Source organism: Rattus norvegicus, chromosome 10 (assembly GCF_021556685.1).
Source record: "Rattus norvegicus strain SHRSP/BbbUtx chromosome 10, alternate assembly SHRSP_T2T, whole genome shotgun sequence".
Classification (NCBI taxonomy): domain Eukaryota; kingdom Metazoa; phylum Chordata; class Mammalia; order Rodentia; family Muridae; genus Rattus; species Rattus norvegicus.
This window is the reverse complement of record NC_141543.1, coordinates 22,475,532-22,498,941: the sequence shown is the minus strand read 5'-3', so window position 1 is coordinate 22,498,941 and position 23,410 is coordinate 22,475,532. Positions and strand designations below refer to the sequence as shown.

The 23,410-nt window shown below is 47.7% G+C and overlaps 1 protein-coding gene and 1 long non-coding RNA gene across 2 annotated transcripts; one reads left to right on the top strand and one right to left on the bottom strand.

Moving 5' to 3' along the window:
- The first annotated feature begins 302 nt into the window (after positions 1 to 302).
- Atp6v0e1 (ATPase H+ transporting V0 subunit e1) lies at positions 303 to 23,410 on the top strand. Its single transcript, NM_053578.3, has 4 exons — positions 303 to 506; positions 6,458 to 6,505; positions 18,615 to 18,742; positions 22,956 to 23,410. Exons 1-3 carry the CDS (start codon positions 403 to 405, stop codon positions 18,706 to 18,708), a joined length of 246 nt encoding a protein of 81 aa, NP_446030.3. The 5' UTR covers positions 303 to 402; the 3' UTR covers positions 18,709 to 18,742; positions 22,956 to 23,410.
- LOC120095059 (uncharacterized) lies at positions 11,585 to 17,794 on the bottom strand. The gene is made up of 4 exons (XR_015631513.1): positions 17,618 to 17,794; positions 17,266 to 17,526; positions 13,146 to 13,192; positions 11,585 to 12,067 (listed from the first exon to the last, which is right to left on the bottom strand). It is a non-coding gene; the product is annotated as an uncharacterized LOC120095059 (long non-coding RNA).

Genomic DNA, 23,410 nt, shown 5'->3' with positions numbered 1-23,410 from the left:
TAGAAGAATGCAGCGATTAGAATCAGGAGCCTAGGACTCTAGAACAGTAAATTCAATATTGTCGATTTTACGTCTTTACGTCTGCACGTAAAATATAGATAAAACTGTAAATAACACATCACATGGGCCTAAGTCCAAAATGGGCCTAAGTTCTTGCCAGAAACCTTTGTTGATCCCCTCCCTGGCGGCTGGCACTTCACCTCTGACAAGCTCCAAGAAGCAACAGCCTTGAGACAGGCTGGGTAAGGGCGGGGCTCCAGTCCAAGGGGCGGAGTCCGACGGGCGAGTTACGCCGAGCGCAGGGGGTGGGGCTTTCGCGCGCCGGTCACGTGAGCCTCTGTTGACACTTCCGGGTGGGACGAGAGTGAGGCGGTGGACTGGTTCGGCTCCGGGGTCGCAGGCATGGCATACCACGGCCTCACTGTGCCTTTGATCGTGATGAGCGTGTTCTGGGGCTTCGTGGGCCTCCTCGTGCCCTGGTTTATCCCCAAGGGTCCTAACCGGGGGTAAGTGCGCCAGGCCCGAGGTGGTGGGGAGCGGAGGACCCGGGTGGGAGGATCATGGAGAGAAGGATCGTGTGTGGAGGACTACGGCGGAGGATGAGGCGGGGTGGACCACAGAGGGGAGGACCGCATGCGCTCCTGAGAGCCTGTCAGTGTCCCTGGCCAGAGGTTGAGGTCACCTTTGGCAGCCCCTCCCGGAAGTGAATTTTAGGGAACGCTTTTTGTCTTGATGTACCAAAAGCGTGCACATCGACTGAAGAGAAGTTAGGGTGCCTCCCAAGGCACTCTCGCTGCTTTGGCCCTGTCTTTCATGCACGGGAGGCTTTTTGCCTAAACTTCAAAGAAAGGGATTTGAGAACAGAAATCTCCCTCTCTGCCCCCATGTTGTCGCAGTTGCGGACTCTGACAAGCTTGCTGCATAGCGTTAAGCTCAGCCTTTGTTTCTAGTGGGCCCAACCCAGGACTGGGTGAGCCCGGTCTAAGTGAGGTTAAATCACTCAGAACCGAAGGTATTGTTTAGAAACCTCTGCGTCATACCTTCCAGGGCTCCTGCCCTTGCTTGTAAACGAGTATTTACAGTGGTTGGCCAAGATAGATTTTCATTCCCCAACCTAAGGTTTTCTTCTGTATTGCAGTGTAAAACAGACCTCTTCAGAGGAGCCTGGGACACCCTCTTTCTAGTTCCTCTTTTGAATTAAGTGCAATTTTTTCCCTCTCAACTCAAGATCATGTGGAGGTGACACTTGTACTCAAGTAGCAGTGTGTCAGAAACGTCTCTTGCTTTAATGGATTAGACACTAAGTGGTGGGTAGATAGTGTTTAGGTTCACAGCACCTCGTGGACAATGTATATCGAGTGAGACATTTTGATTAGAGGAAGTTTTACTGTTTTGTGATGATGGCTTCTATTACAGTCTGGAATACACTGACTTTAAAAAATTTTTTTTCTCTTAGCCTAAGAAAACACTTTTAAAGATTCGTCTATTATTTTTATGTATGTTTGGCTGCACGTATGTAAGGGCATCACGTGCGTGCAATGCCCACAGAGGGCTTTGGATCCCTTGGAGTTGGAGTTACAGATGGTTATGAGCTGTCACGTGGGTGCTGGGACTTGCCTAGATCTTCTGGAAGAACAAGTGTTCTTAACCAAAGAGCCATCTCTCCAGGTCCCCAATAAATGGCTTTTTAGAGGAAAATTGATAGATGGGTTTCTGTCATTTATAAATGTCAAGATCCACCTCTTGATAAGAGTTCTACAGGATCATCTTCAGTTTATAGCAGCTGATGTGACATCTGGGTTCTGGAGTTATCGAAGCAATTTGTATTAATTGAATTCATTTACCCCCCCCCCTTTTTTTTTCCCTCTTGGTGTTAAAGACAAAATGCCTCAGTTGTGTTTAAACCAACCCTGTTTGATTCCACCATTGTCTGTCTTTCTGGCCCTCATCCCCAGAATAGCTCTGATTAACACTCCTGGTTTGGACCACACCTCTCTTAAAACTGTTCTCTCCATCCTTGGCGTCTGGTGCAGCTACTCCCATTATGCAGAGTAATGAAACCCCCGATGCTCACCACAGTCAGGCTCCACTGCAATCCTTGCGTTTCTTGCTCTTGGCAGATTGAGCAAGTCTTGCAATGGTGCATCCTGGGAGTTATACAGGCTTACAGTTTAGGAATCACTGCTCCAAGATGACTGAGCTCTGGTGTCCTTGGACGATTTAGTCAGCTTTTCCGTGTTCTTACGTTTTTTTGAAACATGGACATTTTAGGGTTTATTAATACCAGGTCCCTGCTACGTCCTCCTCCCCAAAAGATTGTAAGTCAAAGGGTTGTTTTTTTTTTTTTTTTAATTATAAGGTTGTTGTTGTTTTGTTTTTAATTATACAAGAACCAGCCTGCTTAACGAACTCTGATGATTTTTTTCCTGTGTCTGTGTGTGGTGAGAGTGGGGAATGGGGGTGGGGTTTGCTAAGAAGTGAACCCAGAGCCTCCCACCTTCTAGACAAGCACTCTGCCACTGAGCTGTACCCCCAGTGCCGCTGAACTGAATATTTAATACAGGAAAGCATTTCTGACTTGTGGGATTAGGAGATTTTCATTCAGGAAATAAGGAACTATGCAAGAAGGGAGCGAAACAGAGGACTTCTCTGTTGAGGCTGGGTATTGGGACCTGATGAGACAGCAAGAAGGTGACTGGCTGGAACAGGCCCCTGCTGAATGTGTGGGAAGTGGGGAGCCAGCCCCTTGCAATTGTTTGGATGTTTTTCTGCAGTGGCACATGGTAGGACAAAATCCGGTCTGTGCCTGCTGTCCGGAGCACACCTTTCTCTTTAGGAGCCCACAGATTCACCACAAGCTGCAAGCCCTCTTTCCCAGATGTGGAGGATCACGCAGGAATTAGTAGACCAGGGCTTATGTCAGCTCCAGTTTGGTTTTTTTTTCCCCCCATCAACATTTTGGAGTGTGTAGAATATAGAAAGTCACATATGAAAAGCTGGCTGGTGGCCTCAGGGGGTAAAGGTGTTTGTTGCCGTGTCTGACCACCCCACAAATTGTTCTCCCATCCCCCCTTACCCACCATGGCATGTTAAGAGCATTTAGAACTCTTCCAGAGGACCTGAGTTCAATACCAGCTACCCATGTAACTCTATCTCTGGGGAATCCCAGCTCACTCTTCTGGCCTCTGAGGGCTCGTGCACTTGTGTGCATGCATGCATATACACACATGATTAAAATATAATCATTTGTTTTGTTGCTTGTTTGTTTCGAGACAGGGTTTCTCTGTGTAGCCTTGTCTGTCCTGGAACTCTCTCTAGACCAGGCTGGCCTCAAACTCAGAGATTGCCTGCCCCTGCCTCCTGAGTGCTGGGATTAAAGTGGGCCACCACTGCCCAGCTTAAAATAAATCTTTTTAAAGAGGTCACATACCAAGGCCATATGTCATAATAGATTTATACATGTTTGCCTTATGAGTGCGTGTGAACGTGTGTTTATAGTTGTGTAAAGTTGCTAAGACATGAAAATGATTTGCAGCTTAGGACTCCCCACTCCTGCCTAGCTCCTATGGAGCAGTTGTTTTGTTTTAAAGAATTTATTTTATGTATAGGTGTACATTGTAGCTGTCTATAGACACACTGGAAGAGGGTATTAAATTCTATTACAGCAGTTGTGAGCCACCATGTGATTGCTGGGAATTGAACTCGGGAATTCTGGGAGGGCAGTCGGTGTCCTTAACCGCTGAGTCATCTCTCCAGCCCCTGGAGCAGTTCTAAGGGGAATGTTTTTCTGTGGCAGCTAATATGAGGTGTGTAATACAAAGGCTCCTCAGCTGTTTGTGTTCTCTGAGATCTCTTTTGGGGAAGAGAGGAGACAGCAGAGATTCTAGGCTAGGCTCAGGAGAGGATGAGCAGGAACTTGGCACCGAGACTCTTACACATGTGTTGGGGTTGTGGTCAAGGCACCTGCCTTCGGAATAAAGGGTTAAAAGGAAGAGTTGGAAGGCTGGCCTTCTGTCTGTCCATCTTAATGTAGCCTAGGCTAACCTCATACTTGCCATCCTCCTGCCTCGGCCTTCCAAGCGCTAGAATCACTGGCACAGGCTGCCATAGCCAGCTGGGTGAGGGGCCTAGATTACAAGTGGCTACACAGCTTCTTAATTTGTTGCATAGCTGTCATGTTTCTTGTCTCCAGAATGCATCTAGAGGTGCTGGAGAGATGCTTTGCAGTCAAGAGCTTTTGCTGTCTTGTAGAGGACCAGAGTTCAGTTCTCAGTACTTACGTGGGGCAGGTCGGAACCACCTGTAACTCCAGCCTCAGGCCCTCTAAACCCTCTGGCTTCCATGGCATCTGCACTCATGTGCACACCCTCACTCACATGATTAAAATGAAAGGCGTTGAGAGTCTGACCAGTATTTGCTACCCACACTGCTGCAAGCCTCACCATGTGCCGCACCCTCAGCCTTTATTACCTCACACTTCGATTGGTCTGCCTTTTCATCACTCTGCCTCCATCTCCCCAGCCTGCTTCAACCCGGTGGGGAGATCAAGGCAGAAATCAGGCCAGAGTTTACCAGTTTTCCTCTGCTCCCTCCTGATAACCTTTTGGGCAGAGGCCTTGCAAAGGCCGTGAGATAGATAGATGTACCTCTTCGACCTTACCTCCTGCTTCCCAGGCAGGTCTTGCTTGTCTGTTCGGCCGCCCAGGCTCCTTCCTCTGAACCCCCTAGACCCTCCTCAGCTCATGCCGGAGTTTGGTGTCTCATTGCTGGGGACACTCAAGTCTGCAGTCAGACCCCATCACTTGCCAAGGCCCCATCACACTTGTTTAACATTGCCACAGCCCTGGCACATCTGTCTTCCTTCCCCACATTGTTTTCTGAGATCAACAGCCACTGATCCTTCAACATGCTCATGACGATTGTTGTCTGTCTGTTGTTCATCTGTGTGTGGTCCGCTCTCCCCTCCTCTCCAGCCTGTAAGCTTCCCAGGGAAGGGCAGGATAGACTTTTAAAAAAAAACATTTTTTTAAAAAACTTACTTTTTATTATATGTGTCTGTGAACCACTATGTGAACCTATTATGTGAGGGCCAGGAACCAAACCTGCGTCCACTGAAAGCGCAGCCAGTGATCTTAACCCCTGAGCCATCGCTCCAGCTACCAGGGTAGCCATTTTAAGTCAGTTTAATTCATGGCTACTTCTCCAGAGCTTGATGTACCCTGGGTGCTCAGGTAGATCTGTGGGGTGAAAGAATGTATCAGTACCAGCTATCAGAAGCGCAGGACCGCAGGAACACACACTGCTTAGCAAAGATAAGCTGGCATTCCTTGTTTGTCTGGTTTGCTCCCAGGGTGTGGCAATCAGGCTGTGGCAAACCGACTCTGTGAAGAGTATAATGAAAGGATATTTCTGAAAGATTAATCTGAGTGACTGTGGAGAGAATAAGAGGACTGGAAGAAAGCTTTGAATCTGCCTGGAATAAGTTAAGCAAACCAAAGCAGTGGATTTTCTTGCTAGCAAAAGAATGGAAAGAAAGAAATCCACTGGGGGGTGGGGGGGGAGAGGGAGAGAGAGGGAGAGAGAGGCTTTGAAGGTCAGATCCACGGTGTGGGTGGGAGTGCAGAGGAGGCTGGAGCAGGAGATGAGAGTTAAGAGCAGATTAGTTGGGGGAAATGACAGTGCTTACGAGGAGTACTGTGTCTGCATTGGACCCTAGCTTTCCCCTGTGCTTGCTCTACCACTGAGCCATACCCTGGCCTTGGGTACTAAGATTCGGAGGAGTGGGGGTTGGAGAGGGGATAGTGAGTTCTATTGTTTGGTTTTTAATTGAGATTTTTAAAGATTGATTTTATTTTTAAAATTTGTGTGTGTGCATGTGTGTGTGTGTGTGTGTGTGTGTTTGTGCGTGTGTGTGTGTGTGTGTGTGTGTGTGTGTGTGTGTGTTTACGTGTGTGTATATGCACATGTTTGTGGGTACCCACAGAGGCCAGAGGTGTCAGATCTCCTGGAGTTAAGGGCAACTGTGAGTGCTGAGAACTGAACTGGAGTCCTCTGCAAGAGCAGGGTTGACCGAGTTGAGTTCTGCTTTAGAAATGCTGAAACTCAGCTGGCCGGAGCCCCAACTCTTTATAAATAAATAGAGACAGGCAGAGGTCCAGCTAGTGAGCATAGTTTTAGCTCTGCCAAAATGAGTTGTTGGTCCAGACTTCTCAGTTTCTGATCAAACTGTGGTATCAACATATTCCCTAAACACACGTGTTCGATTATGTACTTACACCTGCCCTTACTACCCCGGGGCACACCGTGATGCAATGGATGCTGGGACAAGTGCAGGTCCGTTGTCTCGGTATGCAGCATGTGTTCCCACAGTCCGGGAGAGCAGGAAGGAGTGTACAATTGTTCTGCAAGGTCTGCGTGCCCACTGGTGTCTAACATCGGCCTTTTCTTTTTTTTCTAGAGTTATCATCACCATGTTGGTGACCTGTTCCGTTTGCTGCTATCTCTTGTAAGTATCTTGTCTCTTGCACATGGTTGTTCTTAAAAGCAGTAACTGACACATTCTGTGTCACCAGCACTTAATATGTGTTTAACATCTACAAATAGTATCCTCAGATTGGATATGCTCAGAATTTCACATTTTCAAGCGCCCAGTGTGTTAGGTAAGAACTGAAGACAGGAAGGAGTACAATGTAATTTAATTGCTGCGAATGTAATGCTTACAGTTATCTGGAGCCTATAATTATACTATTTCATATCTTACTACTGTGAAGTATTTATTTAAGTCTACTCATTTTACTTACAATCTCACACGAGCGTCATATCTTTTTCCTTAATTAAAAACATTCATCATTATCACACATACAGATCCTCTGATTGGGGACTTCCACTACCGGGCTAAATGTGAAGTATGGTTTTTGGTTGTTTTTTTTTTTTTTTTTTTTTTTTTGTTTGTTTGTTTTGTTTTTTAACAGCTATTACCTGCTGAGCCATCTCTGTCTCTAACCTGCTTTTTAAAGAAATTTTTTGAGGTGTGGTACTGAAGACTGAACCCAGGGCCTTGTAATCCCTGAGTCCCCATCCCTAAATAAAGTCATTCTTTCATTTTTTTGTTTTATTATTATATCAAACAAATATAATCATTAAATAAACATATGTTACTAAATGTATACATTTAATTTTACTTTTTCCCTTGAGCACAGTCTCACTATGTGGTCCCTGGTGGCCTCAAACTCACAGAGATCTGCCTGCCTCTGTCCCCCACGGTCTGGGATTGAAAGGTGCACACGTCTACATATTCCTCCTTTTTTTTTTTTTTTTTTCTTTTTTCGGAGCTGGGGACCGAACCCAGGGCCTTGTGCTCGCTAGGCAAGCACTCTACTGCTGAGCTAAATCCCCAACCCCTACATATTCCTCCTTAAGACACTTGTTTATCTGATGAACAGAAGCAGAACTAGGATTATACTAAGGTAGAGTAAAGATAGTTTTTTTTTAAGTCATTATGAGCTGTATTTAAGAACACTAATTCGCCTCTGTCTGAGTGGCTTGGATCTATCTTGGATGAAAGCTGACTCCATACGTGTGGGGTAGCTTTTCCCTTCAGCCCACGGTGGGATGCTGCTCTTCCGTCTCCATGAATGGAGAAACGGCAGAACGTCCTTGAGCTATCTGAAAGACGTGTCTCACAGCTCTCCACACTCTACTCTCTCCTTTCCTGTAGAATATGGGGAAAAAAACCCGGAATTTAATCAACTCTTGGAGCAGATAACTACCGAGAACTGTTTGAAGGGACATGATTTTCTTCTTTGTTAAACAACTGAAGTGTGGGGCGCACACACCACAGAAAAGCTGCCCCTTTAGGAATGTCCCCATTCACTTTCTTTCTTGTCAAGACCCCACACTACAGCCAAGATAGTCTGGAACTTACTATGTCCTCACATTCGCACAATCCTCCTGCCTCAGTCTCTCTGTTTAGTCAACTCGACACATGCTCTAGAATATCCTGGATATAGAGTCTCAGTGAGGAATTATTTGGGTTGGGTTGGCAGATGGCCCATGGGAAATTTCTTGGGTTAATTGAGGCAGGAAGACTCTCCCTGCACGGAAGCACATAGACACCCACTCTCACTCACTCATATTCTCTCTCTCTCTCTCTCTCTCTCTCTCTCTCTCTCTCTCTCCCTCCCTCCCTCCCTCCCTGGCTGGTACTAGCGCTTACAGTTCCTGCCGCCTTGACTCTTCTGCCATAATAGACTGTGCCCTGGAATCAAGACCCACACAAACCCTTCCCCCTCTAACTTGCTTCTGTCTGGTTTTTATCACAGTGGCAGAAATGAAACTAGGGTGCTCCCAAATGTGGGGTTATAGGCATGAGCTACTGTGTCCACACATTCTCTTCTCATGGAGAGCTTTCCAGACCCCTGGAACTTGACTCATGTAGCCATGAGCACAAAACAGCAATTCCAGTCCATGCTGGGGTGAAGGGCTGGTCCCCTCTGCCTCTGCACCTACACTGTCTGGTACACTGGGCTTCTGCACTAAGGTTTTAAGGAAATGTGTAGTGAGGAGAGTTTACTGCTAAGACTCTTGGCTTTCTGTACACCCCTTCAGTGAGTCCTAAGCAAGGCTTTAGGTTTCTGTAAAATGTCCTACGGGTACTAAATGATCTCAAGGTGCCAGGCTGTGCCAACACTAAGCTCGTTGGTGGCACTGGCTGAAGTTTTCTCTTCACCTTTTGGGTAGTTTCGGCTAGAGACTAAAAGGGTTTCCAGCTGATGGCTTAGCCTCTATCGTGAAAGTCTGACATAGACCAAATGGAATGGTATTCCTACAGTAGCTAGCCGCAGGGGAAAGAACAAGTTCATGTGTCAACAACAGACAGACAGCGGCTCCCTGTATCCCTGTCTGCCTTGGCATTTACCATGTAGACCGCGCTAGCCTCAACTCAGAGACTCACCTGCCTCTGTCTTGTAAGCACTGGGATTAAAAATTCATGCTCAGCCTGATCTTGACATTCTAAACTCACTGTATTCTCTCTTTGCAACCTTCAAAAATCACCAACTTACAGGCAAGCCTGTTTCACCCTCTCAGGTTCTCTTCTACCTCAGATTATTTTGAGGCAAATGTAGTTCATTCTGTAACCACATCAGACATAAACACAGTACATTACCATGCACTGTAGTTAATTCCTCCGTCTCACCAAGTATCCTGTGCACCTCACTCCCGACTGTCTTCCTGATTTCCAGTTTGCATGAGTGGGAGTCACAGAAGCCCGGCACCTTGTAGATGTGTTCTTGGGGAGGTGCTGCATTGGCACTCCCATTGGCATCTTTATAAGTAAACATTATGTTCTGTCCAGGACACTTCTCTCTTGTTCCTGTAAATAAGCTTGTGGTCCAGAACTTACTCAGTAGTGTCTGAGTTGAGAAACCCTGACCTCAAGGAGGGGATAGAGAGAGAGAAGAAGAAAAAGAGAAACTGGAGCAGTACCCATGTTGATATGTGGCATAGTCTTTTCTCTCTTCCCTGGGCCTCTGCTTGCCATAGTTCCAGTCACTCAAGATCAGCTGCAGCCCCAAAACATTAGTCTTGGTCTTGATTCCCTTAGGAGAGATCTGGTATCTTTCACTGTGGTGTGTCCTGTCTTGCTGATTTTCTTTCTGTTCCCAGCTTCAGTATATGGGAACTTCGGTGTTCCCATAGGGAGGTGTGTGTGTGTGTGTGTGTGTGTGTGTGTGTGTGTGTGTGTGTGTGTGTAAGGTTGGTTATCTGTGGTCCAGGGCTTACTGGATGTATTAGAGCAGGACCCACAGAACTGAGGTGGGATTGCTGTTTAGGTGAAATGTGACTGAGAAGGGCCACATAGCACAGCCTCTACATCAGGAGGCTGGGCTGTGAAAGCCAAAGGGTTGACTGGTGGAAAACCAGCTGCATGCTCTCTAGAGGAGCCCTTCTGCACAAGGTGGAGTGGAACTGTCTGAAGGTCACACAGGGGGAGCAAAGAGGTCTCTGACCTCATTGCCCAAGAGTAGTCAGCTTTCTGCTTGAGAGAGCTTGGGAGAAGTGGGGGAGGAGCCAGCGTCACCTGGAAGCAATGGAAAATACCAGAAAGGAGAAGTGACTGAGGCGGGTAATTAGAGCTACGGAGACCTTGGGCGGGGACTTAGGAGAGAGGTTGAGGGAGTGATGAGACTTGGAACAGCCTGGGTGGTTTTGTTTCTGCACTGCTAGAGTTTGAGCTGGGGCCTACGCACACCTCCATGCAGAGCTCACTCCAGCCTCAAGGGAATGAGGTTTAGATCGTGAGGGGTGAACCTGGGAGGTTTGGATTTCTGGCAAAATTGTGGTAAGCAAAGTTAGGAGACCCATGGGAGTCCTGTAGGAGACCCTGTAGACCTGTTAGGTGGGCCTTGGGTCTGCAGACTTCCCACAGTACTAGGCAGAGCATTTAGGCACTACTGCTCCTCTAGGCTGCTGGCACTGAAAGGGTCAGGGCCGGCTGTGCTTCCCACTACAGACAGGCAGTCGCTGCAGCCCGAGTCCCAGTTGTCTTTTCTTGGTTAGTGCTAGGATTGAATCCAGGGGTCGAGCCCACTCCACGGCTCAGCCACGCTTTCAGCGTTTGTACCATTTCCTTGCTGCTTCTGGCTTTTGAGAGAGGGTCTCAGTGGGTAGCCAAGGCTGGCCAGTGAACTCCTGATCCTCCTGCCTCTGCCTTCTGAGTTCTAGCATCACAGGCATGCGCTTCCACTCCATGCTCTGCCAGATTTGGAGAACTTCCTTGCTACATTGTTTTTTGTTTTGGGTTTTGTTTTTTTTTTTTTTTTTACTTTTTTTTATTCAAAATAGTTTTTGCTATATATGTATGATTTTCCTTCCTGACTGTGTCTTCTGTCGTTGATCCTTTTTTTCTTTTAGAGACAGGGTCTCACTGTATAGCCTTGGCTGGCCTGGAACTCAGTCTGTAGACCTAGTCAATGCTGGGGGCCTTTGCCTTTCAGTTTAATTTAGTTTTGGTTTGTTGAGACAAGTCTAATTACATACTCCAGGTTGGCCTTGAGCTAACAGAGCTTCAGCCTCCCAAGTATTAGCATTGCAGGCCGGCGGCTCTGCACACCCAGCAGTCTTTATCTTATGAATATCTTCTAAATATATAAAATCAATATAATTATTAGCATGCTAGCTTTAGGCTACTTTATTGTTTTGATTATTTAATTAGATTTTTGTTCCTGTCTTGTCTTTTAAACAATATTAGCTGAATGTCAGTGATTTTTAAATTTCTTTAAGACCATATTAACATACTTTTTAATTTAAAAAATGTGTGTGCATGTGTTCATGTGTGTTCATGTGTGTTCATGCACAGGAGTGCATTGCCTGTGGATGCCGGAAGAGGGCAGTGGATACCCTGGAACTGGAGTTACAGGAGGGTGGTTGTTAGTCACACAGTATAGTTGCTGGGAACTTAATTTGGGTCCTCTGGAAGAGCAGCAAGTGCCTTTAACTGCTAAGCCATCCAAGTAATACACACACACATGCACGCATGCACGCACGCACACATGCACACTGTCAAGCACACAGTGCCACCACCTTTTGTTAACACATGTTTAATTTACTTATCTGGGATAGAGCAGGTGTGTGGAACTCAGAAGATAGTCCTCAGGGATCCATTCTTTCTTCCACCCTATGGGTTGTGGACATCAAACTCAAGTTGTCAGGCTTGGCAACAAGTAGTTCAGCCATCTTACCAGTCGTCCCTCTGTCTGATTAATTCATGATTCATAATAAAAGGCTTTGGGGTTCCAACGTTCTTAAGTGACATTTGGGTTTCTCAGACCCTCTGCTCCTGGTCGGCCCTGGGCTTTGGTGTTTCTCAGTCTGGCGAGGTCTGCAGATGAAAGGCCAGGCTCCTGTGGAGCTGCAGAGAGCCCCTGGAGAGCCTTCTTCCTCCCTGGAGAGCCACCATCATTTAATTTGCCATCTGAGAATTGCTTCATTTCTCTCCTAGGCACATTTATGATGGTTATGAGTGGGGGACGGAGACCACAGTGCAAGGCCCAGCGTGTTTCGTTACCTGCAGTATGGAGGCGTATATTAGAATCTTTCCCATTATAATATGTCAGATAAGGGGGTTGTTGGGGCTGGGGTTGTGCTCCATTCGTATTGTGAGGCCCCGATTTCAATCCTTAGCACAACAAAGGGCTCCTTAGAAACTTTGGTTTGAAAGGCCGAATTTAGAAAAATGAGTTGTCTTGAAGTCCTAGGGGGAAGAAAGGGAAGAGATTTCAAGTTTAAAATTGGCAAAATTAGGGCGTATTCCTGTGGTAGCAAAGGGGCCACAGTGGTAAGGTTGGCAGCCAGTTAATAGAAAACATGTTTGTGTCTTCTCATCTGGAGCTTGGTGTTCTCTGCCAGGCCCTCGGGCTATGCCAGAATTGAGTTCTTTGTGGTAATAAGACTGAAGTCCCTGTTTCCTCACTGGCTGATGGCTAGCCAACGCCCTGCCCTACGGACCACTCACATTCCATTTGGCCCTTTTTTTGAAAGCCAGCAGCAGCATCCCCTTCGTGTGTAATCCCTTTGACCCTTTAGTTCCCTACCTTTTATTTTTTTAGCTGGGGGTTGGAGGACAACACGGAGTGGCTTCTGATCCTGGAGGGAGGGGCTCTGCCAAACTCAGGCTGTCAGGCTGGGCAGCCACCACTGCCACCTCCAGAGCCGTCTTCCTAGCTCTGCTCACCCTTCAGTGGTTATAGAGTTGTGCCTGAGTGGCAGAGCATTCATCTAGTATGCAAGAAGTTCTAGGTTCCATGCCCAGTACTAGAGGGAAACCGTCTGAAGGAGGGAGAATAGCCAAGAAAGGAAAACCCTAGATAGGATTCAGATGCCACTGGGGGAGGGGGGTCAGCTATGAGGGAGCCATGTTCATTGATCAAGCCAGGCCTAACTTGGTTTAGAGCTGCCCGGCAGTGGACGATCCAGATGGCAGTCAGGAGGGCAGGGTGCCCCTGTGCCAGTCTCTGGAGCCCATGCTCCCCATGGGTTGGGGAGAGTTCCTGGTTCCATGTTGCAAAAGCTGCAAAAAAAGTTACTGCCAGGCCAAGGACTTCCAGCTCCGCAGTAGGAGCTTCTCGCAGTGTTCTCACACCTACCCAGTGGCCTCCAGCCCGCTCCGTCAGTGTCTCCTCAGCTCTGTCCTCTGAGAGAGAGAGAGAGAAAAAAAAAAGTCAAGCTCATTTTAAGGGTCAGTCTGAGAATTCTATAGTATCTCCTTGCCACTCTCGGAGAGCAGTGGCAGCTTTTGACAAGTTCCTTTTCAGAAGTTACCTGATTACCTCAGGTCTCCACCCAGGAACATTCATGCCCCTCCCTGTCTTTGAGCCTACTATCTGGTACGATGCCATCTATAGGGGCACCTGTTACATGCACTGTTATGTTAGAGGGCGCCTGGGAGGTGTGGGGGATACCTTAGACATCTATGGACTGTGGGGCCAGGGGTGCAGAGGTTGCTAACGGCCCGGTGCCACAGTTTCTGAGGAGCTCCAAAGTAAATCTCTGTACTCCCTTCTGTGGCTCGGGCACATCTGAAGCTGTCTCACTGATAAAGAAAAGCCAAGGACCTGCCAGCCACTGCAAGAACCCCTATTACCTCTTTAATTTCTGACACTCCATTGGAGGCAAGTCTGCTGGCTTCATTTTACAAAGGGAGACAAGCTTGGGTTGTAAGGTCCCTTGCCTAGGGCCATTCCAGCAGCTTGGAGGGAAAATCCAATTCTGTCCAGGACCAAATCTCCCTGTTTTCTGGTAGCTTCAGTGTAGCGTCCCTCCCTTTCAAAGTGTTTGTGTCATTGGATTGGAGAGGGTTTGATGCCCTGGGCATTTGCATATGTTTCTGCTGTCACCCACCGGCAGAGGTCACTCCTGTTGCTGCCTGTGCTGGGAGGACAGAGGATGGAGGAACCATCCTTGACCGGATTTCCCTGCCTACAAGGAAGTTGAAGTCCCACCTGTGCCTCCCTGGGAGCTAGGCCGCACCCATGTTCCCTATTCTTTCTTCTGCATGTGGAACAGAAGCCCTGAACAGGATTATTTGAGGGCTGGGTGCGGCTCGTGTGCAGAGCAGTGTACTCTGCACTTGAATTCTCCCAGCTGAGCTGGAGGCACTGGCCTGGCTGTGGGGAGCGCACTCCTCTGCCCTCCCTGGTGGGTCAGGCCCTTCAGCCAGCATCTTGGCATCCTCAGAGTCCCACATGACCGTGGCCCCTGAGAGTAACTGTGGAATAGGTGGGACCACTTTAGGCAGCTGAACCACACAGTGAGTTCAGGAACAGGCTGGGCAATTTACTGCAACCTTGTCTTAACATGAAAAATAACAATAGCTGGGCAGGGGTGGTAGCGCAGTCCTCTAATCCCAGCACTAGAGGGGCAGAAGCAGGCCGATCTCTGAGTTGGAGGCCAACTTGGTGTACAGGAGTTTCAGGACAGCCAGGGCACAGAGACACCTTGTCTCAAAAACCCAAAGGAGAACATAATAACAGTGACGAAAGTCTGGGAACGAGTCTCAGCGATAGAGTGCTTGCCTAGCATCTATAGACCCCACTTTCAATCCAGTAACCCCCTAAAAAGAGGGGCTTATGTTTGCCCTGGGTCCACCCTAGTTCTCCAGCTCCTCTTGTTGTCGCTGTGCCACCGCGGTCACATAGGCGCCTCTCAGTTGATGGTTATTAGGCCTCTGGGCTGTGGAACCATGTGGAACAGTTTGGGCAAGCGGAAGGGTACAGTTCGTTCCTTCTGGTTACACAACAAGCCGGGTCTCGGCCAGAGCACAGGCCCTTCCTCCACCGCTCCCATCATCAGGTCACAGCCGGCTTTTCTGCCTTCCAAAGCTCCGCGTGTTTATCAGCTTTAAAGGGAAGTTTTAAGTCTGTAGGTAGCCAGAAGGGCAGGCAGGCACTGAGTTCACTCAGCTGGTTGGAGAGGGAGTTTCCTCTAAAATTTCAACTGAAATAGCCTGTATTATTTCTCCAGGCATTTTCCTAACAGCCTGTGTTTGTTTTGTGGTCGTATTGGGGTTGGGGTGGGGGGTTGAGATTGGTTTTTTTTTTCCCCCTTTTGCTTTGAAACATTGAAAATAGTGTTGGGGACTGGGACTGTAGCTCAGTGTTTGTTTGAGTACTTGCTTATTGTGCCCAAGGCCCTGGGCTCTGTCGCTCTTCCAAACAGTTTGGAAAAGCAAAATAAATTATGCCATTGCTACAAGCTGGATGGTTGGTGGATGGTGACTTACTTTTTACTCAGGAGGCTCCCTTGACCCTAGGGCTTTGAAACGAGCAGGGTCAAAATAATGAGATTCATCCCTCCAAAAAATGCAGAACAAGTAAGGTATGTCAAACTCTGGAAGCTTCCAGAGACTAACCTGAGCAAGAAAGTGGCCTTCGTTCATTCCTGCTTCTAATCCTTATTCTCCCTGTGAACAGGCACCAGAGGCTGGATTCTTACTTCTGTAATCCACTATCAGTTTTGATCTAGCTAAACTCGAGTCCTCACTTAAAGCACCTCAGACCAGTCTTCAGCACTAGTTGGACCTCATTTCTGGTCTCCTGCTGCCTGCTTCTGCCTACATAGTATTGTGAACATCCACGAGTCACTTAGCCTGCCTTTGCCTGAGGCTCCATAACTGTGAGTACAGTGTGGACACACACACACACACACACACACACACACACACACACACACACACACACACGAGACAGACACAGCTCCACACTGCCTTCTGCAGGTGTCTGCAGTTCCCTCAGAGGCCTCCTCTCACTTGTCGCTCATAGCCAAACCCCCATGAAGGATTTTAGGATGAGTCAGTTATGAAGGAAAGTTGGTGTTTATCAAGAAACAGGTGCTGCCAGGCAGTTTCTGGGGAGTAACAGTGTCTGGTGGATGAGCCTGTGGTCCCAGCACCTAGGGTGGTATGGGTCATCTTTGGCTACTTAAAGGAGTTTAAGGCCAGCCTGGGCTACATGAGACAGTATCTCATGATTATGTCTTAACCATAGTGATATATTTGATATTGGTAGCTTCTGAGGTGCCATTTTTAAAGGCTTCTAGTAGTCAATGAGACCATAGATGGTTCTTAAGCTGTATGTAGGTCACAAGGGTCGGAGTGGCTCTGAGCACAGGGAGGTTAAGACATTTCTGACCATAAAGAAACCTCATGATCTTGTTGGTGAGAACTACAGGAAGTCACAGATTATAGCCAAGAAAGGGATAAGATTAAAGCAAAGGTCAAAGGTCAGCTATGCTTTGGCCTTCTGCGCAGTTCATTCATAGTTTAATGCTCTTATTTGAAAGATCTCTGTAAAAAAGGAATGTTGTGTCTATGTAGGTAGTCTTCACAGCAAACTTTGTCAGTTGTGCTACTCGTGCGAGGTTTTCGCCAGCCTTTCCCTTTCTACAGTGCTTTATTTAGTTCTCTCTTTCTGTCCTGCCCCAAGGATTTTTAGAAGAGCTCCCAGATGACCAGTGTGAGGCTGGTCACACACACACCCTACACCCTGAAATGCTGGGAGCTCTGTGTCTGTGTCGGTGTCTGTGTCTGTGTGTACGTTAGTGCAGAGACCGGAAGAGGGCGCTGTATCTGGATTTGAAGTTATAGGCAGTGGTGAGCTGGGGAGCAAGCTTGGGTCCTCTGAAGAGCAGTGTTTGCCCTTAACCACTGAGCCATCTGCCCAGCGCCAAGATGATGTTTTAATTGCTTACTACACGCTCTTGCTAAGGAAGGATGGTGGGGACAGCATGGGCTCTAATTTATCTTTTTAATTTGATGTTTCTAAGTGCTGCCAGTTAGCTCAGTCTCTTATGAAACACAGAGCTGTCCCTGCAGGCAGCTTGCCTCTCCTGCTGGGAAAGAGGGAAGCCCTGTGCTTGGGTGGAATTTTCCATGACTCTCTGGCCACAGAGCCTTTCTGCAGTGCAGTGTCCGGCTGTGTTGTCCGTTCCCCCACTGCTCTGTGTGTGTGTGTGTGTGTGTGTGTGTGTGTGTGTGTGTGTGTGTGTGTGTGTGTGGTGTCTGTCTGTCTGTATGAAGCCTTACTGATAGGCTTGGTGTTGTGTTTATATTTAATACCCTAGTTCTAAGGGTGATCAGAGACTCTCATCTGAATTAACTCTTTGTTTGTAAAGTGAGTCAGCTTAAAGTATCTGTTTTGGCCTGGTTTCCTTCTGTATCACGTTTCTCATCACAAAACAACCTTTTGTGGGCTGGGGAGCTGCACACACCTTGTGTCTGTGGGCAGCAGCTCCTGACGCTGTGCTGGCTGCTTCTCCTGCAGTCTCTCCATTGGTGATTAGAGTCGGTGATCTCCATTGGTGATCTTAGTCTTATGATTGGAAGGATTCCAAAAATGGCAGTCAAAGGAGGAAGAGGCCCAGCCTGAGAAAGGTCTAGTTGGGTTTGGCTGGTCCCCTTCTTGGATGGGAGTTTAAGAGGAGACTACCTTGGTTATCTGTCTCCTCTTCCTCAGAAAGCAACTCCGTCAACTACATTCAAGAGATGGATAACATGGGGTTATGCCATGGAAACTCATTCTTCTAGGGCCTGTCTATCAGCACGCTGCACCCCAACACTTACCTCCCTCTCCCCTCCATAGGCAGCGTGGATTCGGTATCAGTCCGGTCTCTTCAGATGTTCCATTTTTGCTTAGCCACCTTTTCAGCCCAATTCCATCCCTCTCCCCTGCTTTCCCTCTCTCTAGAGCGGTTACTGTCCGATATTACATAAGATCTCCGAGGAGACCGACGTGTCATCATCCCTGTGCGGCTGGGGCCTGGGACCTAGTAATTGCTCATTAAATATTTGTTCAGTAAGTAAGGCAGAATGGTTGAACAGCCAGACACCTGCAGGCTGCTCTTCTTGTTATCCCCTGCTTTTGTCCTTAGCCTGGCTCTCAGATGTCACTGGGCCTGTGAATTACCTTATCAGATGTAAAATGGCTTATACAGAACTTTGTGAACAGCAAAAGAAAAAACTGTGCTGCTTTAGCTTCTGAGAAAGCGTGAGGTGCTTTATTTCCTCTGTAACTTGTGGACAGTACAGAGGCACACCTTGTGATTTAGATGCAGGAGTAAATGCTCGCTTGGTTCCCTGTGATGGGGCCCACAAAATGCTTTGTCATGTTTTATCGTGATGGTGACTAGGAACCTCTTGGGCTGAAATCAGATCTTAACTGTACCCCTCAAATAGTACTTTGATGTCTGCACACTGGAGAAGGTAAATCTCTTTTGCTTGGGAGTTGTGATAGTGACAACCTGAGGAGGTGAGCAGAGGTGGTGGTAAAGAAGTCTTGAATTTGGGAAAGCTCAGATGTTCAGTAATGAAGTCATGGAGAAAAGGCAGAGACTCGGCTGTGATGGAGCCTCCCTCCTTGGTGGATCGTCGTCTGAAACGAAGTCACAAAAGAAAAGAAAAGGGAAGAGTTCTCTGGTCCCAGGAGAACAGTGTGTAGTGAAGGCTTGGTTGGGATGGGCTACAGTGAGGTTGCACTAACGTGGTTTTTCCATCATATATGAACATGGTTGTCCCAGCTGATTTCACAGCTCTCTGCTTCTGTTCCTCCCATGAATTTTAGTTGGCTGATTGCGATTCTGGCGCAGCTCAATCCTCTGTTTGGACCACAGTTGAAAAATGAAACCATCTGGTATCTGAAGTATCACTGGCCTTGAGGATGAAGGCATGCTGCACAGTGCAGGCACTGAGGTGACTATGCCCTTGCCCTTTCTCGTGAATGTTGCCAGCCAGTCAGCCAGCGCGTTTGCTGTGGCTTCTTCCTCAGAACTTCATAGCCACTTAAAGACAGTGGAAGAGCAGAGTGTAGTTTGAAAATATATATGGTCTAAAGAACAAGGGCACAATTAGAGCAAACTGTTCTCTTTGCGTGTACCTTGGGGATTCATCCGTAAGTTCTCTTAGGTTCTGTGATTACCCTGCCCTTTTAAGTGTAGTTTAGCTGGAGGGATGGTGCACAGGGTAAAAGCACCTGCTGCCGAGCCTGCAGACCTGGGTTGATCCCTGGGACAACCCACCTGCTGAAACCACCACTTGTCCTGACGCCTGTGCACCTGCTTCATGGCAGTAAGCTCGCAGGCAGACTGTCGGCAGACCAGATTCTTAGTCTAATAGCACCTAGCAACGGGGAGAAGTGGCTAAACTATTGAAAATTAATGTCTTTAAATGCCTTGGGGAGAGGGAGACAAGCAGCCGGTGAAGGTTGGGAATTGTGTGTGCACTGATTTCAGACGCAGGAGGATGTTAAGTTCAAAACCGGCCTTGGCTATATAGCAAGTTCCAGACCAGCTTATGCTACAGAGTGAGACCTTGTCTCAAACAGCACAGAGCAAAGAGGAAGCTGACAACACTGCAGGTTTTATTCGATGCTGAGTCCAGGTGGTAAACAGTGGCAGCGTGCAAAAGTTTGTCCTCTGGCTGAGTGGCGGGTCACTTGTCATCAGACTCCTTCTTCTGTGTTATCTAATTAAATGGACGTTAGTGTCAGAACAGAGCTGAGCCATATTCTCGACCTGCTTTTTAAAGCTATTTATTTACATATTTATTTTACTTTTTTTTTTTTTCTCGGAGCTGGGGACCGAACCCAGGGCCTTGCGCTTCCTAGGCAAGCGCTCTACCACTGAGCTAAATCCCCAACCCCTTATTTTACTTTTATATGTACGAATGTCTGCGTGCATGTGTGTCTGTGCATCACATCTTGGAGTGCCCGGGTAGTCCAGCAGTGGGCATCAGATCCCCTGGCACTGGGGTGAGCTGCCTGTGGGTGCTGGAGCCAGACTCCGGAAAGTAGCCAGTGTTCGTAAAAACTAAGCCATGTCTCCAGCCTCCGAGCACTTCTTGAGAAAGACTGCCATTTGCCTAGAAGCTTTGCGGAGTTCTGGGCCGTGGTGGCTCAGCTCTTGTTCCTTTGACCTAAGGTAAATAGTCTTAATAGCGCACCAGGGACCGCCTTTCCTTCTTTCTCCTCGCTTTGCTCCTGACCTGGAGGTTCTAGGCTGCTTTTTCCGTGTTCTTAACCTGGTGGTGCACTTAGCTTGTCTGCCTCTCTCTGCCCTTCTGAGTTCACTGCGCTTAGAAGGCAAGTCAGCAAGGGCACATCTCTCGGTGTGGCCCTGGCTTTGCTCTTAGCGCTTCGGATGTTTCAGGGCTCAGCCTGCAGATCCTGTGCTTGCCTCCTGACCACGGTTTCTAAGTGAGTCCTTTCATCTCTAGATGCATATGGCTTTCTAATTGTTAACCACTCTTTTGCTACATTCCCTTGAGGTTAAACGCCTGTGCTCCTGGCTGGCTTGGTCTTGTAGTTGTACAAGACTGCCTTTGCATTTTATAATAATGAATAGATTGAAATTTTGTCTAAAATAAAGACTTGGAAGAGTCTGACAGAGACATTCATTCACATACCCTTTTTTGAATGGGTTTCTTCACTCTAGCCATTTTTGTTTGTTTTTTTGTTTATTTGTTTTGGTTGTTTGGTTTTGGTTGTTTGCAAGACCAGGTTTCTCTGTGTATCCCTGGCTGTCCCAAAACTCAGCCTGTAGACCAGGCTGGCCTTGAACTCCAGGAGATCCACCTGGGTGCTGGGATTGAAGGTGTGCACACCACTGCCCAGCTGGCCTTGGTCTTTTGAAGTTACTTTCGTCTCGGTCCCTTCCCATCACTGTTCTTGGGTCTTCTCTTGGCTGCTTTAGTGATTCCTTTGTTTTACGACACAGTACTGCGGACTCTGCATCGATTGTTCCAGCTCCATCCACATCCAGTTGTTTCCACATCATGGAGCGGATTCCATGTTCCCTAGCTCACCCAGCCACAGAGCCACGCCTGAGTGAAGCTGAGTAAGAAGTAGTTCCCAGTTATGGGTTTATTAAAACGTGAAGGTCATTTCCCTCCTTTGTGATTCTTTGTTTAAAAACAAAAAAACAAAAAAAACAAAAAAACAAAAAAAACAGTCAAAAGCAAGACTGGTGAGATAGTCCAGGAGCTAAGAGTGTATGCTCTTCTTACAGAGGGCCGCGTACACACACAGATACACATATATACACATAAGTAAAAAGAAAATACACCCTTAAAAAGTCCAGAGGGTAAGGAAGGCTGTCAGTGTGCCGTTCATAGAAGATTCCCACAGGAACATCTGCATTCTCAGCCAGCTTTGTGATGTGCACCGAGCAGCTGTTCTGCCAGCACAGTCCCGGGACAGAAAGTGACCACAGGAACAGTCTGCTCTGACAGCAGCCACCTTACCCTGGTGCCCCTCTCCCTGTGCACTGTAAAAACCATCCTTGAGTTATTCCACTCTGCTCTGTGTCTTCTGGTGCTGGGCCTTGAACTGAGGGTCCGTGTCGTCTGTCAAGCTGTCTGTGAGGGAGCCACAGCCCCAGACCTCCTCTCATTAAATCTGGAGTTGAATGCATACTGTTTCCAGTATCCTGCACTGGTGCTTAATGGGACTCCAGAAGGTGGCTTTGAGTGTCCAGGTACACAGCCGGGAACCAAGCTCGGCTTCTGGAGGAGCTGCAAACACTCGTCTCTTTGGTTGTGAGCCCAGCTTTATTGGTGGAGCCACCACTGCCACCCAGCATCAGCCCTCTCAAAGGTTGGGCCATTGTCCAGCCCCACTGGACACCTTAAGGACGTCCTGCTCCCACTGAGCAGCCCAGCACGTGAAGATACCGACATTAAACATTGGCCATCTTTAAATGGCTGGCATTGTCGTTCTCACCTGGACTTGGGGTAGTCAGAACAGGGAACAGCCTGAAAGGTAGCCTGGAGTCCTGCAGATATGTCATGGAAGGAGCTTGCTAGTCGGGAGGCCAGCAAAGGCAGAGGAGGTGCCCATATTGACATCCAGCTGTCTGCTCTGAGAGGGAAGTGAAAAGCACAGGCACTCGCTGAGTCCCAGCTCTGTGTTAGTCGGCTCCATGTCTCCTGCTTTGGGCAAGTCACATTGCTGTCTGTGTAGTTAGTTATATGAGAGTAATGTCATTGGTAATTGGGCATGCTCTAGAACCTACCAAAACCTATGAGATGAGTAAGCCGGTTCTTCATCTGAGTTTTTAAAGTATTGATCTGGTTGACTTTGTGTGATGGGGAAGAGGATGAGACAGTCCCACTACATCGCCCAGACTGGCCTCAAGTTCAGCATCTGCCACCAGAGCCTCCTGGGTGCTAGGACTGTGCCCAGTTTTGGTTGAAATTTTTTAATACTATGTCCCTAATCCTCCTTTCTACTTTTTACTGTCGTTGAGACAGTGTCTCACTGTGTAGCTCTGGCTCGACTGGTGGAACTAGTTTGAAACTGGCCTAGAACTCAGACCCACGCACCTGCCTCTGTGTTCCAAGGGTTGGGAGTAAAGGTGTGTGCCCACTGCCTGGCTCACTCTTTATTTTGAGAGAGGCTCTCACTAAGTTGCTGAGGCCAGCTTTCTGATTCCTTGCTTTGTCTCCTGGGTAGCTGGGGTTGCAGGCTTGGCTGCGTTCCTGCTTTCTCCTCTAACTCTCCTCTGCTCTCCGCCCTCCACTTCTAAATTTTATGTGTACAGTGTTTTGCTGCATGTATGCTGTCACCCTGGCTACTTTTAGTTCTTGTCCCTGTCCCTACACCTCCCTCCCTTCCTTAAATCCTGAACGTATGAATGTTTTCAACAGCGTGATTGTCTGGGCACCATGTGCATGTAGTGCCCTGAATGGCCTGAAGAGGGCCTCAGGTCTCCTAGGACTAGAGTTCCAAATGGTTGTAAGCTTTTTTATCTGTGCTAGGAATTGAACCCAAGTCCTCTGAAAGAACAGCCAGTGCTGTTAACTACTGAGCCATCTCTCCAGCTCTTTTGCTCTTTCTGCTCTTTTGAAAGAGGGTGAAGGACCTAGGTGTTAGTGGACCTTAAGTTACTAGAACTGTTTTGTTTTGCAGGTCACAGCTAGAAGCCTTCTAGATACAGAATCACCTGCACACCGACCTCCTTCCTCGACAGCCTACTTCGGCCATTACCTGCCTTACACTTGAAGGCCTTCCTCTGCATACAGTATTTTTTCTCCTTCACCTTTTTTACACTTTGAATTATGTGCCTGCATAGCTGACTTTGAGATGTGTCTCTGCACTCGACTGAGAGAAAAGGTGCTGTTCTGGGAAATCTGTTACTCTTGTCTTGAAGCCTGCCACTTTGAATATGGCTCTTGCCTGCTCACAACATGAGAGTCAGCGATGTGTTTAAGAATTGCTGCAAGACAAATGAGACTCAGTGGGACAGTCAGGAGTGCCTGCTCGAGAGAAGCTCTACCCCAGCAGATGTACACCAAACTCTATTTTCAGGATGAATTTCTTACTTCTACATCTTTTGGAATAAATTATTTTTCTTCTTTCTATGG